The 27,377-nt window shown below is 41.8% G+C and overlaps 1 protein-coding gene across 1 annotated transcript in view; it reads right to left on the bottom strand.

The window, feature by feature from the left end:
• The window catches only part of PDE11A (phosphodiesterase 11A), a gene marked incomplete at both ends in the record, with an annotated part of 373,297 nt that overhangs the window by 51,123 nt on the left and 294,797 nt on the right, over window positions 1–27,377 (bottom strand). The window contains 3 exons of the mRNA XM_080799405.1: window positions 9,598–9,698; window positions 13,083–13,173; window positions 22,586–22,695. Coding sequence (XP_080655531.1) covers window positions 9,598–9,698; window positions 13,083–13,173; window positions 22,586–22,695 — 302 coding nt within the window. The remainder of the gene's footprint in view (window positions 1–9,597; window positions 9,699–13,082; window positions 13,174–22,585; window positions 22,696–27,377) is intronic.

Here is a 27,377-nt window from a genome sequence, read left to right as displayed (position 1 = left end):
GCTCTCCTGACATATGCTCCATTTAGAAAAATAGCAGTCTTTAAAAAAGCATCATTTGAACAGAACTGCTAAAATTACCCTCAAAAATAATTCTAAAGATTGGCTACTGGTCACCCGTCACCACACTAAAAATCTTTCTGGTTTGTAATCTATCTTGCACAAGACACCTTTTATTTTTAAAGTGAGAAATCACCATTTCTGTGTTTATTTTAATCAAACCATTTGGGGGGTAAATTTATATATCTATACATGCATATATGTGCACACATTCTTTATCTTTCTGTTCATCTCGCTGCCCCGAATGTACTAAAAGTCCATGAACGTTAGGAGGGATTTAATGCCAAATTGACAAATCATCATTGTGATCATCTGCAATGTCAGCCCCGGAATTATCAGGTAGCAGTGATAGGAGTGTGTGTGTGTTGGCGGGGGTTGAGGTTGGGGGAGAAGGGGAAGAGATCTGTTCTTTTGGTATTCTTACAGCTTATTCAACATGTCAACAAATCACATGTCTGCGGTTGATTGCTAAATGTAGACTCTGGAGAGATTTATGGAATTTGGGCGCCAAAGCACCTGAGAGGAATAGAAAATTAATATGCAGATGTTAACTCTAGTAATTATGACTAAAGGAAATGTTATATATTCAATTTTGAAAGTGAATTGTCTCCCATCTTTAGACTAGCACTGATAAGAACCTGAATGAAGTTACTTGTCAGAAGCTGGGCTTTTGCTGATATGAATAAAATGGTGAAATGCAGGAAATGGAAAGGCTAGAATGCCTGAATGTTGAGAATGGCTGAAGATTAGACAACACAGGGCCTAAGAGTCCTTCAGTCCAAGCACAATCACCAGACCAAGAGATGGTGCAAGGCACTGCTAGATGGCACGTGCCCTAGTGGCTCCTGCATTTACTTTGGCCATAGCGCTCCTCACATTCCGGTAATTACTAGTTTTCTCTCATCCCCATGGGTGCAGAGCCCCTGAGGTAAGAGATGTGTCTTACCTGCCTGTGCATCCCTAGAAACTAGCACAGTGCCTGGAGAAGTGTATAAAGAAGGCACCAATAAATGCTAGTGGATGAATTTCTCATGTTTTATTCAGTTGCCATATCACATGGGTGGGGACATGGGGATGAATATATGTGAAAGTGCTTTGAAATACACCAAGAGGGGGCAAAATATTTCTTCCGTCCACCTGCCATGGGGCCTGTTCTAACAGTAGAATAATTTCAGCAGGTTAATTCATTAGGGTCTATTAAAATATAGGAATGGGTTAAGCCTTGTAAGTCATTATACCTTACTCTGCATTGATTATCTTTCTTCTTTCCAATATGGTGGCCAAGTTGAGTGCCGGCAGCAGCGGAAGTTGAAAACACTAAGCAGAGCGGGCTCTTAATAAACATTTGTTGAGTGATGAATGAGTGAATAGTCCTGCCTGAATAGCAGTAGAAGTATTTGTTGAGTTCCTGTTGTATTTAAAAAAATAAATTGTTCTAGATAGTAATCTAATTTTAAAAGGATGGTCAAACTATAACTCCTTTAATAATCTAAGATAATTTAGCACATTTTGCTGTTATTATCAGATGTTTTTGAAAAATGCTACTTCTTGCCTCCCCTTGGAAAGACAAAGACAAAGATACCATTAGACTGGGCATTTTCCATAATTGCTGATGAATATTCGTAGAGCACAAAGGAAATGGAAAATTTCAGTTTGAAGATCCATTTGATTAATTTAGAGAGCCAGTTGGAAGAGCATTGAGCATCCAAATGGATTTATAAAATCTGAAGTGTTGGATAATTCTCAGTTTCTTATAGTGGTCTGAGGCAATGCGGCATGGAGATGTGAGCACAGACAATGCGATGACTTTGGGTAAATTACTTACGCTAAGTCCATGCATGTATCCTGATCTGTTAAGATGCAGATAATAATATCTATCTTGGAGGCTGGTACGAGAATTCAATATCAAAAAGCTAATATTTTGAGAACTCATTACATCAGGCAGCGTGTCAGGTTTTGGGCCTCCAAGAGCGAGATGTCTGCACTCACAGGGCTGCCATGATGGCGGTGATACAAGAAGCTGGTGTAATGCTAGGACGGTGCTGGGTGCAGGGAAGGTGCCTGCTGGATGCTGGATGAGAGATAGAGTGGCATGTGATCACAGCCTTTGGGCATGGATGCTAAATGGCTATTGTCGACTGTATTAAAGCTAAAGAATTGCCAACTTCTGCTGCCACAGCTTAGCTCAAGTGTAGATGAAGAGCCTCTGATTGCCCTCTCAGCCCCACCAGGCTCCTGAGCAGCTCTAACCTGGAGCCTCCACCACCCCGCCCTCCTGATGGAGGTTATTTGAATTGCTACCTGCTGGCTGCCTAGTGTGCTTGCAACCGGCCTCAGGTATGGGCACACTCAAGTGACTCCTGCCCCTAATACCTGAGTGTTCCCAGGCTTGGCTTCAGTTCCAATAGTTGTAGAACTGCAGAAAGAATTCCACCATCATTAAAAACAGTTTGGGGTCCAACTTCCTCGTTCAGATCTCACCTTTATCAATTAACATTGTGAGCAGTTTACTGAGTGTCTCCGAACATCAGTTTCCATCATGTGTATTATGAGGTCAAAATAGTTATGCCTGTGCTAACAGAACTGCTCTAAATATTAAATGGGATAATGTGTATATAAAGCTCCTAAGTCAGCACTCAGGAAATACTAGTTATTGTTTTTATTAATAATCATCTCTGTTGACTTCATGCAGACGAAAGGATAGGGCATTTGTGACTTCCCTTTGAAGTTTTAACGATTATAATTTTGGACGTCTTCCTCTGCCTACCCACACTCCAACAAGCAGCATCCTTTACGGGGTAATTTCTATTAAGTTTTCTGACTGAGTGATTTTTTTTCCCTTATAAGGTACTTTCAGTGATCAAAGTTATCAAATTCAAATGATTTAAATTTACATTATTTAGATTATTGAAATCTTAATTATTTAAACTATCAAATAATCTTTCTAATAGGTAATCTTCTTTGGCCACCACAAAGACCTTAGGGGATGGTTACTGGTGTTATGCCTGTCCCCATGCTGCTGACAAGAACCCAAGGCAAAGAGAGATTAAGTGAGTGACTCCCTCAAAGTCACATGGCTGGTTACCGATAGGGTACATCTAAGTCCTGCTTGAGATGCTGAAATTACTATTTAATTATCAAAGCCTTATTCACTGCAGGGACTCAGAAACAGGCACAGAAATCAATTTCAGAAGATCACTGAGCAGAAACTGGAAAATGTTTTCAGTGAGTTGGAAAATCAGACTAAAGAATTAACCCTGGACTTGGGTTGTGAAGCCTGGAAATTCACGCCAAGGTTTTTTTTAATTGTTTGCTTTATTTTTGTTTTTTAAACCTGTGAATTCTGCTTTCATCTGTCACTTGTGGTATAGAACCCCCCAAATGCCCAAAGCCATTAGAAATTAAATTTACAAGTTTCTGTGGTTGTTTTTTAAAGGGGTTCCATATTTATAGGAATCTTATTTTCCTCTTTTGGCACGTGGCAGGAGATTTCTCCTGTGGAATGGGTCATAAATGCTCCAAAAGATGCAAAAGAGCTTCCTCTTGCCTGCACTGGCCCTTTCTAGAGTGCTTTCCCTTTCCTAGGGGAGGAAGGCAGTAAGCTTCCTTTTTGGTTGACCTCAAGAGTATCAGGACTTTTTTTTTTTTTTTTTTTTAAGTAGGCTCCATGCCTAGCTTGGAGCCCAATGTGGGGCTTCAACTCACAACCCTGAGATCAAGACCTGACCTGGGATCATGAGTCGGAGGCTTAATGGACTAAACCACCTGGGCACCCCTTGACTTTCAATTTGAGTAGCCAGGGCAGAAGAACCAGAGATAATTCAGACCCTTAGAGAGTAGTTGTGCCAGGCCACCCACACCCTCCTGGCCCACATTTCTTCAGCTATTGCTGCACCGAGCTCCTGCCCAAGCTGCGTACAGTGCCTCACTTACTTCCTGTTGGTGGGGGGCTGAAGGGTGGGGAAGCTGCTCTGACTTCCTGTGTGGGATGGGGACTGCTGGAGGAATCTCCAGCCCTTGGATGTGTATGTCCCACAAGTCCCAAGTCCTGGGAGTTCACACCCATGGAACAACCTTGGCTAGTGAACAATGGAGGTGAGTGGGTAATTTTGAGGTGCAGCATCGAGGCTTTTCAGACAATCCCTGCATGATCAAGTGAAGTTGACTACAGTGATGACCAGCTAGGAGACGTGTCCTTATAATAACTTTCCTACCTCCTGTTTCTGATGTCACTTCCAAAGCTATGCTAACTGCACGCAAGCCCTTGTCTCCAGTTCTGCTTTGGGAGAGGGGAAACCCATGCTGGTTTTCAAAGGAAACTGATTGATATACATCTGGGAAGGTCAATATCCCATATAATGTATCCCCGACTCAAATGACAACTATTTCTTGATTCTTCCATGAGAGAAGGAACACCATGATTGCAGAAAAAGCCCTGAGAAAGCAGGTGTGGGTTTCAGTTTAGCCACTAATTAGTTATGAGACCCAAGCCACACCATTTAACCTTTTGGAGCTCAGTACCTGATCTACAAAATAAAGGAGATGAATTGGATTACATCACGTGTAACATCCCTTCCAGTTCCACAATTGTATATTTGTGAATAAAAGCATCTGGGTGACAGTTTGCAGTGGCTGCGGTTCCCCTCATTAACCCTAGGGATTGTTTTGGCTAAAAATATGGCAACACTTTAATGCAACTTTAGACAAGCAAGTGAATCAGCCTCCTGAAGGTCTAGATTAGGGAAGGAGCAGCTATTTGGTACCTCAAAAGACAATAACGCTGACAAAAAGAGAACAAGCTGGCTTCTTTGGGAGTCAGCAAACAGCGGGGTCTGCAGCATTAAGATAAGAACAGAGTAATGAGAAAAGGAGTTGCAACCAACTTCCTTGGCTGTGTCCCAGCGGTCACTCAGTGATTCGACACATCCCTAACAGGCCTTGATAAATGGACTCCAACTGGGGAGATTTTTTTTTTCCTCCTTAGAAGTTACTTGGAAACTTGGCTTGGGAAAATGTTTTGACTTTGAGAAAAAATAACACAAAATCCTGCAAGTGTCAGAGACAGGAAGTAAAAACATTGAAGGGATATAGGCCTCCATGAATCCCAAATCAAGGAACATCATTCCAGAAAAAAAATGGAAGATTGGGATAGGTAAGTTAATCGTGAGGGTCACAAAATACCCAAAATAAATGGGCTATAAAGCAATGTGGTTGCAGGTTTTGCCAGGCATTTACAAGCCATAAAAGACAGATGACATAGGTATTGTTATCTCCATTTTACAATGAAGAAAAGAGGCTCAGAGAGGTGAATAATTTGTCTGATGACACACAGACAGGTGGTGGCAGAGCTGGAATTTTTGTTTTTAAAATATATATTAAAAATTAAATTTATATTTATTAAGGTAATACAGGCATGTAGTTAACAAATCAAACAGTACTGAAAAGCACATAATGAAACAAAACAATGTTTTCCTTGGGGTGCCTGGGTGGCTCAGTCATTAAACATCTGCCTTCAGCTCAGGCCCTGATCTCAGGGTCCTGGGATCAAGCCCCGCATCAGGCTCCCTGGTCAGTGGAAGGCCTGTTTTTCCCTCTCCCACTCCCCCTATTTGTGTTCCCTCTCTCGCTGTGTCTCTCTCTGTCAAAAAAATACATAAAATTTTAAAAAAGAAACAAAAAATAGAAAAACAGTGTTTTCCATATTGCTGCCTTTTGTCCTTTGAGTGTATTTCCTGTGCTTTCATTTCCTGTTTTATTTTTGCTGTAGTAATCTTAATTTCAAGAGATTTTTCTTCTTCTATGGTCACTCCTATTATTTTTTAAAGCATCCTGTTCTTGTTTCATGGATGTAATATCTTAGCTGTCTAAGGGTATTTATTGGGTTTTTGGGTTTTGTTTTCTTCTTCTCCCTGTTTGCTCTGAATATCATTTTTTCCTATTTTCTTTGGCTTCTGTATTTCATATGGGAGGCCTTCACAAAATTTCCTGTGATCCCCCATATCAGTTTGAATATAATAGTGAGGCATTGAAAGACTGAGCACGAGTTGTATGTATGCATCCCACACCCACATTACATGGGACAAATTTATACTAAAAATTATTCATTGTTTATATGAAATTCAAATTTAACTGGGCTTCTTATATTTCTTTCTTTCTTTCTTTTTTTTTTTTAAAGATTTTATTTATTTATTTGACAGACGGAGAGATCACAAGTAGGCAGAGAGAGAGGGAGGAAGCAGGCTCCCTGCTGAGCAGAGAGCCTGATGCAGGGCTCCATCCCAGGACCCTGAGACCATGACCCAAGCTGAAGGCAGAGGCTTTAACCCACTGAGCCACCCAGGTGCCCCGGCTTCTTATATTTCTATTTGCTAAATCTGACATCCCTGTATATATGATCTATGAACTCTTAGCTTCTGGGTGACTGGGCTATGGGTTTTCAATCCAGAGATTTGTTCCATTTCAATTCATTCCCTCTTCTGAGCTCTTTATTTCCTTCCCACGTTGTATTTTCCTCAGTCCAGAGTCTGCTCTTTCATTTCTCCAGGGAATAAATTTCTAGCTATCTCCAGGGGTAGAGGAAGGGAAGCTAACTGGCTACTTTGGGGGAAGACTTTGTGGGCTCTGTGCATTGTATAAACTGGCTTGCTATCAATCTCCTTGTTTTACTTAAGCTTTGAGAGTCGCATTCCTTTTCCATGGCATGTTTTCTCTCTGGGCTCCAAACAAGGTCTTATAGGGCAAATTATCTTGCTTCTCAGAGCTGTTCTCCTCTGTAGGTCCTGCTTTTCACTTCTACTCTTTTAGGTCAGTTACCATTTTTTGGTCAGCCTTCCATTTTCCACTAATGTATTGACATCTCTTCTCAGTTGTGGTATGTCCTCTTTCTTTCTCCTTGCAGATTTATGCCTTTTTTTTTCTTTTAAATTTATTTGGTGTCTTTTCAGTGGAGTTTCAGGAGAGAGAAGATATAGACACCTGGGTTCTATCTACCAGGTTTAACTAGAATGCCAGAATGCAATTTAAATCCAGACCAGCATACCTTCAAAGCCTTTCTCCTTCCACAATACCATATACTAAGTCATTCAGCAGAATCCAACAATAAATACTTATGGCATAGATTGTTAGTTGTGTACTCTAATATCCATCCTTCCTTTATTTAATAATAGGGCCCCTACCTTTTTTACCAGGGCATACGGCTACCCAGAATAAAAACTTCCTTTCCCAAACTTCCTTCAACCTAGGTACAGCTGAATGACTAAATTCTGACCAAAAATGTAAGTGGAAGAGTTATGCAGAGCTTCCAGAAAACTCCCCTAAAAGATAGTTTGCATCACCTTTTGGCCCCTTTCCCCCAGTCCCTTCTTTCTGCAGCTGCAATGTAGACATGATGGGTGGAGCTTGAGCAGCTATTTTGGACTAAGGTGGAAACCATGTGCTGAAGGCAGCAGCTCAGAAACATAAAAGGAGCACTGGGTCCCCAGTGACTTAGTGTACTACTCTACCAAATCCAGATTGCAGATCTTCAGATTTCTTTTACGTGACAGAGACGTAAGCCACTGCTATTTTGGGGTTTCTTTCCCTTACAATTGAATCTAATTTGAACTGACACAATCCCAAAGTGCAGTAAGATTTCAAAGAGAATGAAACAGGCTTTCTAGAAAAGATGATGGAGGAGACCAACCTTCAAGGAATGTTTGGCGGAGGGTGGGGGTGGTGGTGCAGGAGAGGATCTCATGCAGAAGCAGTGTGATTAGGGCACAGGGGCACTTCATGAGATGTTTTCAAAGGGTAATATGTAGACCAGTCTGCTTGGAGTATACAAATCAGGTAGGAGAGAAGTGGAAGATAAGGAGGAAAAAAGGTTGGGGGCAGATTGTGGAAGGCCTTGAAACTTGAAAAAAATTTCGAGGTTGCTTTGAAAACAATGAAGACACTGAAAGTTTTTGAGAAGGAAGTTGGAGATACAGGATTAGAATGTGAGGGAGGATTAGACTGAAGAATTCCAGAGCCTTCTATGTACCTATGCAGGGTTATGTGGAGATGAGGCTGAGGGAACAAATCTGAGTAGAGAGAGAAGAAGATGGGTTCAAGAACTTATTTGTGGGAACAAGGTGAAAAGATACCTACAAAGAACCCAGAAAAGGAGGACAAAAAGGAATAGAAGAGGGTAGAAATCGACAGTAAGAAGTCCGTAAACCTTCAGAGGTCTCAATGAAGCTAGACAGTATCAGAAATGAGTAACGGACATTAGATTTGAGGACAAGGAAGTCTCTGGTGACCTCTGACAGAACAATTCTGGTTGAATGTGAAAGGGCACAGGGGTCTACAAAGTGTAAATAGGTGTTAGGAAAATAAAGGTACTAACGTGTTCTATTCATCTTAAAAGGTAGTCAGTAAAAGAAAGGCAAATCGAAAAGCAATTAAAGATCTCCATGGGAGGGGCGCCTGGGTGGCTCAGTGGGTTAAAGCCTCTGCCTTCGGCTCAGGTCATGGTCCCGGGGTCTTGGGATCGAGCCCCGCGTCGGGCTCTCCCCTCGGCAGGGAGCCTGCTTCCTCCTCTCTCACTCTGTCTCTCTGCCTACTTGTGGTCTCTGTCTGTCAAATAAATAAATAAAACCTTTAAAAGGTAGTCAGTAAAAGAAAGGCAAATCGAAAAGCAATTAAAGATCTCCATGGGAGGGGCACCTGGGTGGCTCAGTTGGTTAAGTGACTGTCTTCGGCTCAGGTCATGATCCTGGAGTCCTGGGATCGAGTCCCATATCAGGATCCCTGCTTGACAGGGAGTCTGCTTCTCCCTCTGACCCTTCCCCTTCTCATGCTCTCTCTCTGTCACTCTCATTCTCTCCCTCTCTCTCAAATAAATAAGTAAAATCTTAAAAAAAAAAAAAAAAAAGATCTCCATGGGATCCAGTGAAATAATTTGTTAAGGAAGGGAAATGGGTCTTGAAGAGGAAACTGCATGTTAGTGGAGGAAGAGACTTCCAGGCTGCCAAAAGAGGTGGTACAGGACGGAGCAGGTCTCAGAGGAAATAAGAGCGATGAAATTTCCACCTCAGATGGAGGCTTGAACTTTGGAAAGAAGGGGGACCTCTCTTCTGAGAAAGAGAACTAGAGGAGAGGCAAGAAAGGAAGACTTGGATTTCAAGTCAACCTTTCAGCAACAAATGTTTCATTAGCATCATCAGAGCCATTATGGATCTGATCAGAAATAATGGTCCAAAACAGCAATCTTAAGACAGTCTCTAAAATGAAAATGAAAATGGCCATCACTTAGCTTCAGAGTCAAAAGTCTCCCACAAAGCTCATAAAATAGAAGAAAGCTGTAAATTTCACAATGGTAGCCTTGGTTTTCTTGTCTTACAGATTCCACCTTAATGAAGTTCATTTAGATGAGAGGAGAACAACAACAAAAATTTAGCTCATTTATACATTGATACCAGTGTTAGAGTAACAGGCAACCTCCAACATGGACCTGAAAATTAATTACAGGATGAAATTTTAGATATCCATTTGTCAAATAGATCAAATGCCAATACCTACTCAAAGTACAGCGTGAGGTCCGTTGCTAATATTGACTGCTTCAAAAGCTGCATAAGGTCACTATATTCCTTGGAGGACAAATTAGCAAAGATGTTGTGACCCTATAATGAGAAAGTAAAAGGTCACGAAAGACAACATTAGATCTGAGGATGTTGATTACATATGTTTCCTATATTAAAAAAAATTATGGGCACATGATAAAACCATTTAAAACAAGTTAATGACATTTTGTGCAAATACAAACAGATTCTCGGGAAGACAGAGCAAAGTCAGAAAGTACAATCCTTTTTGAGGGCCACCATGGGGCACTTTATTATTCTTTATTAGACTTTATTAGTCCTAAATAGGAAACTCTGAAAATGTTTAAACTTACTGTGATCAGGTTTGTCCCAACAACTCCAACTGACTGCCACTTCCTGTAGAATTTACTGAGTGTAGAAGTTGACAAAACATTTGGGAATCTTTCTGACCCTAAAATGAACACTAGTTTCACCTATAAAAACTTAAGTTGGCATTTTGGGAGCACCTGCTATAGCAACAGATGACTTCAAGGACGAAGAATAAAAACCCTTAGACCAGCGGTTCTCAGCTGAGGGTGATTTCGGCAATGGGGACTTCTGGCAACGGTTAGAGACACTTGATTGTCACACTGGTTGGGCATGTTGTTGGTGGGTAAAAGCCTGGGATGCTGCTTAGTGTCTCACAATGCACAGGAGAGCCCCCACAGGAAAGATTTACCTAGTCCAGCATGGCAACACAGCTGAGTCTGAGAAACCCTGCATGAAATTGTGAAGACACATCCCAATGAAGTGTGTGGTAGTTTGAGTTCAGTACATCATCAATGAGGGGCTAGAATGTATACGGTAGGTTCTTGGCATGGTTCTTGGGACTGGTAAGAGGACTCTGACCTAGGAAAACTTGTATCTGTATCTCCAAACCTTTGCAAAGCACATTTCTTTTCATCAAAATGTATTTTAGCTGCATGAGACAGTTCTGCCATATTTTTATAAAGTGAAAAAAAATCCTTGCGTAGAGTGACCGACAATTCACCTACTTTGCTTTGAAAGTCAGGGACTTTTTCATTGATCAGGTTTTCCTAGCATGAATTAAGAACTCATAAACAGGAGGCCCGGGAACCAGAGGAGTTTTAAACCCGGTGTTGAGAGCCAGAAGATGCTGAAGAAGGAAGGCGCAGAATGACTGCCTGAGAATAAACTATTCTCTACCAAGAGGTAAATTAATTCTTTTAGGGAACCAGAATATCAATTAGCAAATTAGTTTTTACCAGGCACCAGATGATAATCTCCTTCCCTGAGTTAATTTATCTTATTGGGTGAACTCCCCACTCCTCAAAGAATAGAGTATATTGGTTCCACTTGGGACCAGGTCCAATATTAATAATAATTTTCAAATGAACTCTTCCAGACCCTTAATTCAGCCATTAGGAAGAAGACAAATAACTAAACGTAGGCCATGCCATAATTCTGCCCAGGATTCTTTGCCTGAGCCTTGCCCCATGGATCAATCATGGGCTGGTGTGCTGGGGCCTGGGAGAAAATGGGTGGAAACTATGGAAAAAATCGTCATCCGGATCCAGACCTGTGCGTCTAGCATTTCCTGGTGAGAGAGATATAACCTTTAAGAGCAAGTTACAGTAAAAAATACGTGGCGCTCAGGAGAGACTCGGTCTAAATTCAAGGATCTTGATCATTTTGTGAGAGAGCGTGCTTTACCAATTTTAAAGCACATGTCGTAACTGACACAATTTACAGCTAATAGTGAAAAAGCTAGCCAGATAAGCTTTAATAAAAAAAAATAGCTAATTTGTAATCAGAGTATTTCTTGTATGTAAATTGACCTTCTACGGCGCCTCGAGGGTTTAGTTTCTGAAAGAGATTTGTCTCCCTGAAATACTGCTTCTACTCCCTGTTTAGGGGGGAGTGGTATTGATGAAAAGTAAACCAAATGTGGAGGGAGAAAGGTCTGGAGCAACTTTCTGCCAGCCTCTGCCTCGTTTGAAAAGCGGGGTGATAATGATATCTGCATGTTTGCCTTTCTGAGGAGCGGGACAGGAGGGGAAGTGGGGGAAGCGCCAGGCCACGACCCGCACACCAGTTGCTCCGGGGCGTGGTTCCGTTATTACTGTTCTTCATGGAGAACCCTGGAGTGAGGGCCAGCCAATGTGTTTTGTTTGTCTGAAGGCAAATTCTGAGTTAGTGGGGTTTGTTTTTCCCGGGAAACAAACAAATGACCTTCCGAGAGAACCCAACACCCTGTTTATAGTCCCTGTTGCTACGAAGGGGAGAGTTTCTGGGGTCAGAAGTACATAATAGACAACCTGCCCCCAAGCTCCTCCTTACCCTCCTTCCCACTGTCTTCCACAGTGCTCAGCTAAAACACGGCTTACTTAGGAAAATTCCAGAGCTGCAGATGCTGGGATGCTGGTTTCTGTCAGAGTTGCTGAGAGCCTAACCTTTGATGTTTCATTCCCAACTGAAAATACATCTCCCCCAGCGGGTTTGCCCTTCCCCAGCCGCACTGGGTTCCGGAGTGCTGACTCTCCTTTATGGGGTCGAAGAAGGCTTTCGTGATATTGCAAAAGACATGCTTTCTCAAGATAGGCTGGAGGAAAAAAACCCTCCATATTTAATGATGCTATTCCAGCGAAGCAGGGCCTTAATGATGATAATAATAATAATTAATGGCACAGCTAGAGAACTGACAAATAATGGGGAACAGATGATCCCTTCTTGGCCTAAAAAAAAAGAAAAGTCTGTACGCCTGCAGAAAATTAAACAGATCCTTTCCTGGCAATTTAAAACTCAGATGCCTCAGCCAGAGTCAGTTAGCGGTTTTTTTTTTCTCCGTGGAGAGCTAAAAGTACAAAAATCCAACTATTTCCAACTCCTGCATTGCCATATGAAACATAATAAGGCATATGGCCTTGGCCCAGGGTCTCAAGTTTAGCTGCAATTCTCACTTTCAGATTGCTCCCACCAGCAATTTTGGGTTCTTTTATCTTTTATAGCCTTCTCAATTGTGCTAATAAAGTGTAATTTTCTCACCCTGTTTCTACTTCTACCGTCTTTTCGAATGGCTTTGGATTTTGCAAAACGGCAACGTTGGGCCACTCACTACTGGGATGAAGTCACTCTGTTAGTGGGCTTCCGTCCTCCTGCAGGAAGGCAAGCCTGTGCTCTGGTGATGAGCTATATAAGCAGTCCCCTCTGCTGAGTGAGTCCAAGAAGTCTTCTTACTGGTAATGAGACCCAAATGAAGCCACTCAGGAAGAATTTGAATAAGGTTCTTGGTCAGGCATCTGAAAGAATTTTTAAAAGCCACCAAGAAAAACAATCATTTGGCCTATAAGAACTATAAGAACTCTTCTCCATATCTACCTGTGATGCTACAAAGAAAGAAAGAGGTAGCAAACATCATTTTATTGGTTTACTGCCAAGAGGGGAAGCAGAATATTGGGTCTGTACCTCACTCTGAAGGATCATCACAGCGTGGTTAAAATGGTGGTGCTCCAAGGTAGCAGAAGTTCCATAGAGTTGGGCCAGGGCAGAGCCGCTCCTGAAAGAGGACAGAGGGGTGAGTGACCCGGGCCCTCCCTCTGCCAACGATTCTCCCACACCAGCACTTTGGATCAAACTGCTTTTCCTGCTTTGGCCCAGGAACATGAGCATCTACATTCTCAGGAAACTGTGTAGTTCACTTATCCATGAAGGAAACATTTTGAAAAACTTCTGTGTGTTAGGCTAGAGCCTGTGGATAATACAGCAATAAATGAGACCGAGTCCATGATGGGGAGACATTTACAGACTAGTAAGGAACAGGACATGTGGTCATAAGGGAAGGTAATGCCCATGACACAACAACATAGAAAGCATTCCAGGTCCAAGCCAAGTGCAGTGGATGATTCTAGCTCAGGGGATACAATTCATGAACTAAACCTTATGTAGCCTCTGAAGGTCCAGAACAACTAACTGTCTTATACTAAATGCATTTAACTCTCCATGGAAAAAACCCTTGGGAATATTGGGCAGAGATCATTTAACCAATACATGTATGGCTGACAAGTTTCTACTACTGTTTCCCAGCCCACAGTCCCATTGTATCTCAGGGTAGAACTCTGGAAAGTTCCCTGGTTTTGAAGTCAGACCCTGGCTCTTGGTAATAGCTTTGGACAATTACTTGGGTGCTTTAAGATTCAGCTTCTTTGTCTCTAAAATTATGATAATGCTTTCTACCTCCTGTTATTTATGAAAATAAAATATTTGAAAGTGCCTATCATAATGCCTGACATGTAGTAGACTGCAGTCTAATAAATCCCGTAATCAGTTAAAACCCATATATATTTCCATTTTAAAAAAGAAAATATTAATTGATAGTTGAAAAAATTATTTTGAATTATCTATAAATCTTGCTTATGTAGAACAACTTAATTCTCAACAGTATCAGTTGACCAAAGTGTTCATTGGAAATGTCCAAGTGTGTTCATTTCCAGCTCTTGTGGATTAGGGATTAGAGCATTTTATGAGCTAAGAGAGATCTAGAGAATCCTATAGTTTAAAGGGCAGTCCCAGGACTCTAATGACACATCCGGGTCCTTGTATTCTTTCCTGCTCATTCTAGAGAGTTTGGACGTTAAAAGGGCAATTTGGCTTTTACTTGGAAATGCCAGAGATTGATAGCTCACAGTGTGCCCTGCTAATGAGAAGAGGAAGAACTGCATTTTTGGTCAATGTGAAGGATTTTGGTCATAAGCTGCCTTCCATCTCCACTGTGAAGCTGCCCAAGGTCCCAGCCAGATCAGGAGCCCAGGGACCTTGCAAAGGTCCTTGCAAAGATCCTTGCAAAGACTCAGAGCTGACCACATGTTGGGGGAAACGCAGGGTTCCACAGGGATTATTATGAATACAGTTGGTAAGGAGGGAATTAGATTTTAATCGGGTATGTGTTATTTCTTTAAATCTTACCTTAATCTCTATCATTAAATAAGTGAAAATTTGTTGGGCTAATCTTAGTAGTCAGTGATTAATATTTAATTTTAGTTAGTATTTTCTATCACAGGTCATTTTTATGAAAATACATTTTTCAAAGTGTTCACGGTATGCCTTTGTTTTGGTTTTTGAAGTTCTAGGAGGTTCTATGTGCATGTCACATCCAATTACCTGGCATGGAACAGGTGTTTAAAAAAAATTAGCCGCTTGGCTAATAAGCTTACAGTGGTGTGGCTAGACATTTAGTTTGAACTGGAAAGTTGACAGTAAAAAGTCTGTTAGCATATTTTGTAATAATGTTATTAATAATAATAGCTATCATGAGTACCTACCTATCATACATTAGGCAACATAATAACGACTTACTATATCATTTCATCTATTCCTGACAACCACCATGAAATAAGTGTAATTTTTCTCATTTTACAAAGGAGGAAACCAAAGCTCAGAGAAGGTACACAACTTTTCCAAGGCCACACAGCTGGCAGGTACCAGTTCTGACCTGGAATCCAAGCTTGTAAATTTCTTCTCATTACATCATGAGAAAGATAACTTTCTCATTTCTGCTACTGCGTCTCCATTTTTGCCAAGGTCGTTGTCATCAACGAAAGAAGATTTCAAAATTTAATGGAGAATTCTATTTGTATAACTGCTAACCACAGGCTCAGATTCCTGTGATTTGTTTCTATTAGCCAGCCATGCCCAGATGCCCCTCACTTAGTGATGTGAATCCTGATAACCGTCATTGATACAAGCTAAGGTCACAATGCAACATATTCTCTCTTCCTTTATCATGTTGGTTTAGCGGACCTCACAAAAGTTAAACCAGCTAGAGGATCACAGATTACTTTATATTTTCTTTTTTCAGGATGACTGGGATGTTTCCTCCCTCAACCAGGGACACCTTATGACAAATACTCCAGTGTCTCCTCTCCCTCTTCCCCAGATCCACAGGGCTTCTGAGTGCCACGCTCAATCAGATGTCCTTTTGGACATTTGTGGAAATGCAGCCATGTGACTGTCCCTGGTCTGAGCATCTCCAGCAGCAGCCTCCCTCTTTGTTCCCCTTGTAATTGCATCTTACGTTCTCTGGACTCCCACACAATACTGAGTTCATCACAAAAATATGTAGATTTTGCAGCTGAAGCAGACTAAGGCTACAAAAAGTGGAGGAAGACATTGTGGTTCATTCATTCATCTATCATTCATTCACCCATCAAGTATTGATGACTCTCACAATGCCAGGCTGCAGGCATGCGGAGTACAAAGATAGATAAGACTTGGCTCTTGCCCTCAGGAAGCTCACAGTCCCTGTAGTTGTGCAGGAGAATTTCTTTGATTAGACTTGCTCTAATAATGCTCATCTTTCTGCAAGCAAGGTGCCGTCTTAGCGTTCATGAAGTAGAGCACGAGACTAAACCTACTTTGCTTTCTAGAGTAAAATTATAAAAGCAAGAATACTTCCATTTCCATGTGGATCCTTGGTTTACACTACCAGATTTGGTCTTTGTCAATTTTTCTAAGACTGCAAAACCTCATGGTGCTTTTTCTCTCAGGCCAAGTCTCACTGAGGGTGTTGCCTTACCTGCCGCTAGGCTATGAACCTCCTAGGCCATAGGAGTGAAGCCCATCGACATTAAATTTGATGTAAGTGGCAAAAAATGAAATGCACCTGTTAGGATATATATACCTTATCAAAAAGTAGTCTGCAGAATATTAGTTCTTTGAAATATGAAATGGCATATGGGCAGAAATGAAAAAGGTCCCATGGTCAAATACATTTGGAAAATGCTGGCTTTAAAAAGTTAAGCTCTCGGGGCACCTGGGTGGCTCAGGGGGTTAAAAAGTTAAGCTCTCTCTTTTTTTTAATTGTAGGATTTCCCAGTGGTGTCAATATGTGAAAATACACTGATTTGGGAGGGGGGAACATCATACGCAGTATTAACCAACTTTACTTTGTCATAAAACCATTTTTTAAAAGAGGCCATGTCTTTCATGTAATACATTTAGTGTCAAGGTATACTTCCAGTTTTTCATGTAAAATATGAAAAGATACCCAAATTATTTGCATATGGAAAAAAATGAGCCTTAACTCCAGCCCTCATTTTAATTGTCTGTGGTAAGTATATCCATTGTATAAGAGCTCTGGGGCACACACAATGTAATTACGAAAATTTTACATATCCAAATTATGGAGCTCTATATATCTCCAAATTGTGGATATCCATATTGTATATCCAAATCCCAGAAGCACAGGAATATTTATACATGTGATTATTCATGAAGCTCTTTATTGATTAGGTGATCCCGATGACATACTGAAGTTTCTCATTTCTGGGTAGGTGACACACCAAGGAGAGACTTATTAAAAAGAAAAGTTGAAGTGAAACTTCTTTCCCTACAGGCATTCAGCACTTTGCCCAGGGAGCAAAAAAAATAGACGTGTAAAAACATGTGTTAAGTTTGCTAGACGTGCATATTCTTTGAAAGAGAGATGTGATGGAAGTGTGTGGCCGTGGCTTATGGGAAAGTTTTAAAAGGAAAACTATGAAAGGTAATTAGGAAATTGAGAATTGCTGGGAGGTGGTGAGGAATGGGATTAGGCTGTCATGGCAGATTAATGTGCCCCAGGATTTCACTTCTGGGACCTGGCCGAAAGCGACAAGATGGGTTTTCATTCCCAATAAATGAGTATAAGAGATTATGCTAGAAATGAATAGAAGAAGTCTCCTAGGAGAATATACTACAAAGCTGCTTGGTACTGATATTTAATCATCGGGGGCAGCTGTAATGGAGAGGGGGATGAGTGGGAAAGACGGTCCCTGGAGAAAACAGGAGAGAGGTGTTCACAGAGCACTTGCCAAGCATGGTGGGATGGCCGCCCTCTCTGCCTATTGATCATTCTCTGCCTGTGCTCCAATACTTAAAAATTAACAATAAAATAGGAAAACGCAAAAGTTCACTCATCAGAAAGGCTAAGAGAATAAATCATATTGTGCTATAACTAAAGTCACAACTTTTTATTGTAGAGGCATTTTGCATTTTATATAGTAATTTGTCCCTCGCTAAATGTCTCCTGTTTATAGCCTTATATATGAATAAAAGGTACTGTATGCTTTGCCACATAATAATTGGTGCATTTAAATCTCATTTCCAAATCACCTGAAATGTTGGAATTATCCTGTAACTACTTTAAGGGAAGGGACTGTTGGTTATACTTCTTTATGTCTCCCACAATGCCTAGCACAGAGCCTTGCACACAAAAAAGCACTCAATTATTGTGGAATAACAAAGGAAATAAGGATTAGATTTCTTCTTAGAGCTTTTCTAAACAAGGGCATGCTTACTGAATAAGTCTTATTCTAATCAATGAAAAGGTAATCCCTTCCCCATGATGTAAAATGTCTCTTTCAGTATTCACTGTTGAAGGAAATTTTAACGAGGTTAGGTTCAAGAGTGACTCGCTTTGGTAGAAGCAGGGCTAATGGACATCCTGTGAGTTGGTAAATAGTGTACAAGATTAATTGTCTCAAGGAAACACGTCAGAATATCTTGGAATGGGTAGATTTGATCATGTGGTATGAGGATGCAAAAAAAAATTGAATTCTGATATCATCAACTTAATACCTATTTCATATGTTGAAAGTTATTTAATTTCACACCAGTCACTTGAGATTGGGAACCTTAGTTTCCATTTTTGTAAAATTAAGGTGTTTTGAAAAAAATATGACTACTAAAGTCTCATGCAGGTCTTTCTTTTTATGGATCTGCGTCTTGATTTGCTGGATGTCAAAATATATTTTAGTTTTCCGGAACTCACGTATATGGCAAAGCAGCCAATAAACTGGAAGCTCAAAGGCCCCAAATAAGTATTACAAAGTCATGAAAGAAAGTATGATGTGGTGGTTAAAGAATGGCTTTTGGATGGGGCGCCTGGGTGGCTCAGTGGTTTAAGCCTCTGCCTTCGGCTCGGGTCATGATCCCAGCGTCCTGGGATCGAGCCCCGCATCGGGCTCTCTGCTCAGTGGGGAGCCTGCTTCCTCCTCTCTCTCTGCCTGCCTCTCTGCCTACTTGTGATCTGTCTGTCAAATAAGTAAATAAGAAAAAAATTTTAAGAATGGCTTTTGGAATCAGGTAGCCCAGGTCTGAATACCATTCTGCCACATTCTGGGTGTGTGAAACTGGTTAAGTTAATTACTTTCCTGAGGCTCCGGCCCTCCCTGCTAAATGCAGACGAAAATATCTACCCTCCAAGTATTTTGGTGAGCACTGGAGGGAGGAAACAACACATTGTAGTTCTTCTCTTGGTCTCAGGTACTGTTAGTTGCAAAGAACAGAAACCAGTTAGAAGCAGCTTCACTAAAGAGAAGGTTGATTAAAGGAGAAAAGGAACTCTGATGGAGCCCAGTTATCACAAGTGTGGCTTGGTCTCCTGGAAAGGGAGGAGAGCTGTGGAAAGGAGGGATCAAGTCTGCTTTTTCTCTGTCTTTCTCTAGGGTTATACAATCTCTCTTTTCTGTTTCTCTCCAAATACCTACTTTCTTCTCTTCTCTCTGCAGATTCCCTTTCTTGTTTCTCTTAACTATTGGTGTGGTCATCACAGATTTCCCAGAATAGCAGCCTATAGCTGCCAAGACTCTGTGGATCTGCAGCTTAGATCTCAACAGCTAAATGAGTCAAGATCATGGTAATCTCTGGCAGATAAAATATGATTAGCTGGGTTTTAATTTGCTGTGTATTCTCGGTCCAAAGAGCTGAGAGGTCAACTAATAAGAAGGGCCGCCACTGCCAGTGTGATACTCAGGCTTTCTCTGGAAAGGACATTGGTATCTGAGCACAGGTATTGTGCACTTGACTGTTAAAAAGAACCCACAAGGTGCTCAGTCTTGTTTAATGAGCATAATTCTAATACCTTTATCTCTTCTTTATACATAAGTGGCAGAACGGTAGGCGGCTAGAGAGAGGGTGCTAAAGGAAGATACGCGGACAATGACGCCATTGACCCAAGAGAGAGAGGCATCCTAAAAAATAATGAAATGCAGACACAGGAATTCAAACAGAAGGAGTTGTCAGACCCTGTAATGAGAGTATACTCAGTTTACACTTCAGCAGGCCCCAGGGACACTATTGTCTTTAGTGCAACATCGAACCTATGTGTATAAAAACTATGTTTTATAATAATCTATAAAAGATTATACTTGTTTAAGAAATCAGGAAACTTTATTGAGCTATCTTAAAATAGTTAAATTAGTTAAAATAAATCTCATCCATTTATACATTCGTCATTCATTTATTCACTCATCAAACATTCCTTGTGTGTTTCTTAGGCTCCTGGTACTTGTTATTCATCACAGGTACTCAAGAAGAAGGAAAACACAGCGGTAAATCAGCAATTAAAATGCCGTGAGATGCACACTTTTGAAAAAGCAGGGGGCATTATGTGGGCACAGAAAATTGACAAGGGGATGGCACCTCAGGGATAAAACCCCGAGGGGTGATGCTTTCAGAGGAGTTTTGGGGAAAGGAGAAGGGCATTCCAGGCAAGGAAAGCAGCATACTGGGGAGCAGAGAGGTGACTAAGCAGAACCCCCTCGAGCACTCCAGCAGCCCCTGTGTCTGGAACACTGATGAGCTGATAGGGGTGAAGGGGAGGGGGCTGTTGGGCCGGGAAAATGGGCAGGAGCCCAGTTGAAAAGGACCTTCAGGGGCTAACCCAAGCAATTGAATATTACCCTGAAAGTCACTGGAGGCCAGTGAATGTCTTTTAAGCAGGAGAGTGATCTAGTCAGTTTTGTGAATTACAAAGATTTTTCTAGAGTGCCAGGGAAGAGGAAGATTGGAGGAGGGAAGTTGGGCTGCTTGTTGTAGCAATCCAGGATGGACACGAAGAAGCAACAGTTACGGTAAGGATGCAAAGATGTGGACCTTGAGGGGTGCTAAGGAGAAGATTGTGGTGCCTTGTGGGTTTCTGGTGTTGCCATTCACTGGGATAGAGGAAAAGGGAGAGGGAAAAACTGATTCTGAGGGAAGTGGGGGACTCCAATAGGAGGAGAGTTCTCAGAAGGAGGGAGTAATGAAATGTGCCTGAGGGCAAGAAGGGCCAAGAAAGAAGGACAAAAAGACTGTCCCTCAGCTTTGGGAAAAGGGGCCATTGCTGGCCTCCCCTGGTAAGTTGGCACTAGAAGTCATGTGGAAGTCAGGGGTTGAGGAAGTGAAGACAATAGGCAACTCTCCAAAAAGCCTGACTGGAAAGAAAGGAAGAGAAAGAGAATGGACGCCGGAAGGAGAAGTGGGGGTTGAGGTGTCTTCTTCAAGATGGGGGAGAATCGTTCACATTAACAGGATGCTGAGCACTACTAGGAAGGGGAAGCAGACACAAGGCAGAGAAAGGAAGATTGATGGAGTGGGGTCCCGCAGGAGAGGGCAAGGATGGCACCCAAAGCTGAGGTCGAGGGATTAGCCTCAGAGAGGAGGCAGCACAGCCCTTTGGCTGAGATAGGAGAGAAGGATGAAAGGATGGGGCCAGACAGATAAGTTTCTACATGGCAGGGGAGGAAATTGAGGGAGTGCTCAATTGATGGCCTCAATTTCCTCAGTGAAGGAGGAGGCAAGGTGATCTGCTCAGTGGTGCGGGGGTGGTGGTAGACAGGAGGTGGTTTAGGAAGGGAGAACAGTTTGGTACATATAACCGCTAAGGGCAATGGGGGATGGAGCTGGCTAGCGATGCAGAAAGATCAGGGGGAACACAGAGCCGCCACCGGGGTTGGGACAATATATAGTTGGTATGTCTCAGACTCTTACAACATTTTCTCCTAAAGCATTTAAAAGTCTAGGTAGAGGAGCAAGAAGTAGAATTGCTTGATTGAACTGGGGCTGAGTTTTTGCAAAGTAGATGTCACAGAAGGTTAAGAGGGTCAAGAAATCGTGGGCTACTGAGAAGAGAGGGTCAAAGCGATGGACTATGATAACATCCAGGATGCATAGAGAAGTGTGTAAGATAAAAATTCATTTGCTCGATCAGGAGTAAATGCAAGATGCCAGGACTGCCAGGCCTCAAACAAAGAGACTGGTGTGCTGTTGACCTCCAATGGCCTATTCACGTTCATACTGTGGCGGTAGACCTGTTCCGGGGCTTTGAAATCAGTCATCTCGCAGTTACCTTACTTCTTTGTCCTTAACTTCTCCAGCCCCAAACTTTTTGCTCCAGAGTTGGAATTCATATCATTTTGTTTGCAAACAGAGAATAAAGAGAACATCGAAACTAGACCCTCAATGTAAGTTGGGAGAGTGGGGTTTTGGTTTTATTTCCAACACCCATACATTCTACGGCCTTGGCCACAGCGTGAGCTACCAAGCAACAGTTATCTTGACCAGTCCAAACTGCTTAGGGGCAGATCATTCTGTCCGTGCTCCTTATGTGCTCGCACATCCGCAGTCCTGATGAAATCCTTTGTTTGTTTCTCATCTTTGGGTGGGGGGAGAGATGAGAGCAGCAGAGACCCTGTTTCTCACGTCACTTTACTTTACTGCAGTTTATACAACATCCACCATTAAAGAACCTGCAAGAGATTCTACTGGGTGAAGAAGGATATTTTGCTTCATAAAATTTCCAAAGATCACTTTTATTTTAATAGTCTCAAAACCTGATTTTGAGAGTGGCAAGTCCAAGATGCTTATAATGCCATGAAGGCAAATACTCTGGGAGGGAAAAAAAAAAAGGCCCTTTAAAATCTGAGCTTTGTTATCTGACTGAGGTCAACAGAGACAGACCAAATCAACAAGCATGACATGAAGGGCAAATTTGCAATTAAAAGAAGAATAGGGAATTATAAAGATAGATGAGCTCCATGACATGCACACCCAAGCCTGCGTGGCCTTGGCCTCCGATGCCAGAAATTAATGCTTGACTCTTTAGCACTCGTCACCTTTGGCTCTGAACAGAAAGGCAAATGCATTAAAATAACAACAATCGGAACACTTACTTAGCTTGGAAGGCATTGTTGGTTCCCCTGTGGTCGAGGTCATGACACAGGCATCCCACAATCACCGCTAAAATTTCCACCTCGGTCAGAATCTCTTGAAACCCTGCGGTCTGGGAAGAAGGGAAAATGGCACCAGTCACTCCTTGGGGCAGGGAGGATGGATAAGGTTCGTCCGCTGAGCAACAATCAGCTCAGTTTTCATACTCACATCATTTAAGGAAATGATTAACTGCCACCCCCTTCGATGACAGTCAGTTGGGTGGTCAGTTGCACAGACTAAGGTCCCCACTAGCTAGTGATGAATTAGCTAGCTGTCGTAGTGGCCCACCCCGGCACACCAGGACACAGTTCAGACTATTTGTTCCTTTTTTAGAGAAGAGCCTGTGCTATCCAGATACAGTGACATTTTGGCAGCGGCCCAGAGCAAAATGTGTTTTGTGATTCTACGTGGCAATGATGAGCATCTAGCACAAGGAGAAAAGAGGGCTGTGAATGGAGAAGTGAAAGCTACACCCACCAGTGGCCACTCCAACGAAGGCAGGCAACAGAAAACAGCTTTTATGTACATATTAAAAGAAGGAACTTAGAGCTACTCGAATTGCTACATAATATTCTACAACTTACCTTGTGACTACCTTAACTCATAATGGGTTGGAGGACAGATTAAATTTAAATGAGGCAGGCAGGGTACGTCTTGAAAACCAGGATTTGGCAGAGGATTAGGCAACACAGATTGAGGATCGGGTGGAGTGTAATTGTATGGAATCCTTTTTTTCTTAGCCTCTGGTAGCATGCTCTCAGAATGCGTAGGCTGGGTGTGACATCTTTGAGGAGCAGTGTGATGTAATTAGGGAACCAACGCTTGTTGATTCCTGCTGTCCTTCGGTTAGTTTAGAAGAGGAAGTGAGCCTCTGGAAACACAAGTCCATGCATTTTCTTGACCCAAAGCCTTTATGTCTTCCCCTTTTTACTTAGTTAAGTCTCCATTTCATAAATCTTTATCAGAGGGCAGGAGGAGGGGAAAGTAGGGTTCACATTGCTTCCTTTTTCATGTACGTTTTTTCCCCAAACCTTGGACCACTAGATAGTATCTGTAAGACACTTCTTTAGAGCAATGAAAACTTTGTTTTTTAATTAATTATGTTTTTATTACAGAACAATAAGTTTCTGTGTTGACAATTTTATTTTTAAAAAATTAAGTTGGGTCCCCTGCTACATTTAGAAATACACATAATTTCCCTAGCATAGCAAATGGGAATGTTTATAAATTGCTGGGGGGTGTTAAATAGCCCATATCAAAGCTGTGTGCACCCCTTTGTTTTAAAATTTGGAGTTGGCTGTTCATTTTAAGTTAATTTTATTTTACTTGAAGTATTACCTGAATAGTTAAAAAACAAAAATCAAATCATGGTAAGAGGCTTCGAATCAAAACCAGTAGTCTCTCACCCTTCCCCCTTCCGGATTCCCAAAGGCACCTAATCTTTCCTTTCTCTAATTTGGTAGTTATTTCCTACCATGTTTCTAGATAGTATGTCCATATTATTGGCACTTGGTTATTCATCAAGTATGTATATAGTCCTTCCTCTCTGCCGACATTGTCCTAAGAGCTCTGCAGCTGTTTCACTGACTTAATTCTCACCACAGCCCTGTGAGGTAGGAACCACTGTTATCCCCAGCTATAGAAGAGGAAATTGAGGCACAGAGAAGCTAAGTAATGTTGCCAGGGACTCACAGCTAGTATGTGGCAGAGGTGGGCAAACTCCCAGCATCCAGCCGCCAGTTTCCCCTTAAACACTGATGTCTTGGTCTTGTGGTGGGTGAGAATTCTCTTCCCTTCCTCTTTGCCCTCACCTCTCACACTCACAATGCAATCCAGAGCCACATTCCATAAATATTCATGACTGAGCCAACTAGTATCGAAGGATTGTTTCCTTTCTGATGTAAATGTTTTTATTTCCTGAAGTTAAGATTTCCTTGAACATCTTAGTCTTCTCACATTCTACACAGCTCTCCAAAGGGTCATGGTGTTTCTTCAATGCCTTCCAGTCCTGGGGACTCCCTGCGGTAGCTTGGTCCTGCTCTTTGGTCTGGATTCTCTGTGGGCTGCCAGTTTTCCTCTCCTGGGGTTGACCTCCGGGGTCCTGCATCCCAACCTCTCTCCTTCCTCAGTTCCTCCCTCATTTCGCAGGAGCAAATCTGCCAGTGGCTTCATGAGAAAGGGTGTTAACTTTTCAACATTGGGGAGTGCGTTAACTTTGGAAGCTTTGCATGATTGAAAATGACTTTATTTCTCTATTCAGTTGTTAGCTTTCCCTACAATTCTAGCTTGCAACATTTCCACTCAGAATTTTGAAGGACGGCTCTATTGTTTTCTACTTCTGAAGCTGTTTTTGAGAAGAATATCCAATTCTTACTCCTAACAAATCAGACGTTATTTGATTTTCACTTAGAATCCTCTCTCTATCCCTGGGTTTTGGCAATTTCACAAAGATATGTTTTGGTTTAGAACTTCTTTCTCCATCGTTTTGCTTGGTGAGGCTTTTCAACCTGGGGACTCATTTTCTTCAGTACAATATTTTTATAATCTTATTTTTTTTTTAAAGATTTTATTTATTTGACAGAGATCACAAGTAGGCAGAGAGGCAGGCAGAGAGAGAGGAAGGGAAGCAGGCTCCCCACTGAGCAGAGAGCCCGATGCGGGACTCGATCCCAGGACCCTGAGATCATGACCTGAGCTGAAGGCAGAGGCTTTAACCCACTGAGCCACCCAGGCGCCCCTATAATCTTATTTTTAAAAAAAATTTCCTTTCCCCTATTTTTTGGGTCCTATTTGAATACAACTCCAGTTGGTTGAATGTTAGGCTTCCTGTATTGATTTCTTTATACTCTTGTCTCTTCTTTCCCGTTGCTTATATTGACTTTTCCCTCTTACTTTCCAGCAGTCATCATTTATAAGCATTTTATTTGTTGCTCCTTTTCTCATAGCATGCTATTCTTCTCTCACGGATGCATTATCACCTCATCTTTTGGAAGATAATCATTATAATTCTTCTGAAATTCTCTTCTGCTCCTTGATTGCCTGTTTCCTCTGAACTCCTTTTCTCTGCGTTTGCTGGTTTCCCCCAAATGCCTGATATCCTCGAGTGTCTACTCAGATAAGAGTAAAGCATTAAAATGTTCACCTCACACCAGCACATGGGGGTGGTGTCTGTAGATTTCTGGGCCTTACCACCAGGTGAGCAGATGGCCAGCTGTTCTTCTGTTGGAAATCCCCAAATGTCAGTATCTAAACTCATTTTCTCTGGACTTGCCAATCTCTTGCTTGGAAATGGTGTAAACATGCGTGTTGGCTTTTTGAGAAAAGAGAACTGTATCTTCTCATCTTTGAGAATGTAGACTTTTGCTTAATTCTCTCATTTTCAGGGTGTACCTCACCTCAACTTTTCTTTTGGTGGTGTCCCCAAGTCTGGAGCCTAGTTTCTCCAGCAAATATCCTGGTTTCCTGCATAAGCGAGGGGAAGAGTAGCCCTCTGACTACATGGAGAAGGGGTGGAGACTTGGGGGCTCAGAGTTTTTGGCACCCCTTCACTCCACTCCACTCAATTAAAAAAAAAAAATTATCTGATGCCTCCAGTTCCTGAGCCTTGATAGGTTCTGGAGAGATGTTTCTCACGTGGACTACTTCCTCTAGTGCCTCACCTTGAAGGCACCTGGGTAGATCTTCCCTTTCTTTGCTAAGCTATGAGCCATCCTCTCTCCATTTTCTGCCTTCATATCTTATGGTTCCATAACATATGGAATGTGTATCCATTTCTTGTTCTCCTTGTTTTTGGGGGGTGATTTTTGGAAGAAGGAATAGAAATGTCTTTATATATCATCTCTGTCATCTTGGAAACTGTAAGTCAGCTTTGTTCGGTTTGGATCTGCTCATTATAAGTAAGTCCTCAAAGCCTATAATATATGACATAATTATCCAGAATACTGTGGAAATCAGTGCTGTAAAAAACAATAGAACTGCACTAAAATTTACAGAGGTTCTGCCTGTGAAAATATTATTGATTAGAATGAGCTGATGAATTAGAATAGTAAGAATAGGGATAATGTTAAAGTAAGGTAATTAGACTAGAAATTTAATTAGAAGATGAAACTGAATGCCTCTAATAGACTCAATATCAGAATCCTGAGTCATTTTTAAGCCATCAGTTTTCATCCATTATATAATACGGTGGAATGTATTTTACTATAATGCTCTATGCCGCCAACCTCCTCCCCACCACCCCCCGCCCCTGGCCTCCCTTGCCCCTTCTTGGGAAACCACATGTAGGTCTTAAACTATTTGGATCATGGATACTTTTGAGACTTTGATAAAAATCATGGCTTCTCTTCCCAGAAATTATTCTATAAGTTTATGGTGTTCAGAGACCATGGACCCCACCTCTAGATCCTCAGAATAAAGAGTCCCTGAAGTCCAGCACACTCGCAGTCGCATGGAACATATTTACCTCTCTCAACCGTGATACCTGAATTACTGAAGCAGCACCTATCTCTTGACTGTGATTTAAAGCTGCCTGGTAAATGGTTTCTGAGAATCATCAGGCTTGAAAAGTGTCCACCTGCCAGTAAGTGTCCATTTGCCCCTCCCCCCCACATCCATCTTCCTTCACGCCCTCTCCATTCAGACCTACACTGACCCAAGTTGAAAAGAAAGAGTCAACTGCCTGCTGAGGACAATGTACTTTCAAAAGAAAACACAGTGGCAGTGGAAAGTATATTTTAATGTATTTGTCCCATA

This window comes from Martes martes (genome assembly GCF_963455335.1).
Source record: "Martes martes genome assembly, chromosome: 3".
NCBI classification, from domain to species: domain Eukaryota; kingdom Metazoa; phylum Chordata; class Mammalia; order Carnivora; family Mustelidae; genus Martes; species Martes martes.
Note: the sequence above shows the minus strand (reverse complement) of the source record. Positions and strands in the feature narration are given on the sequence as shown.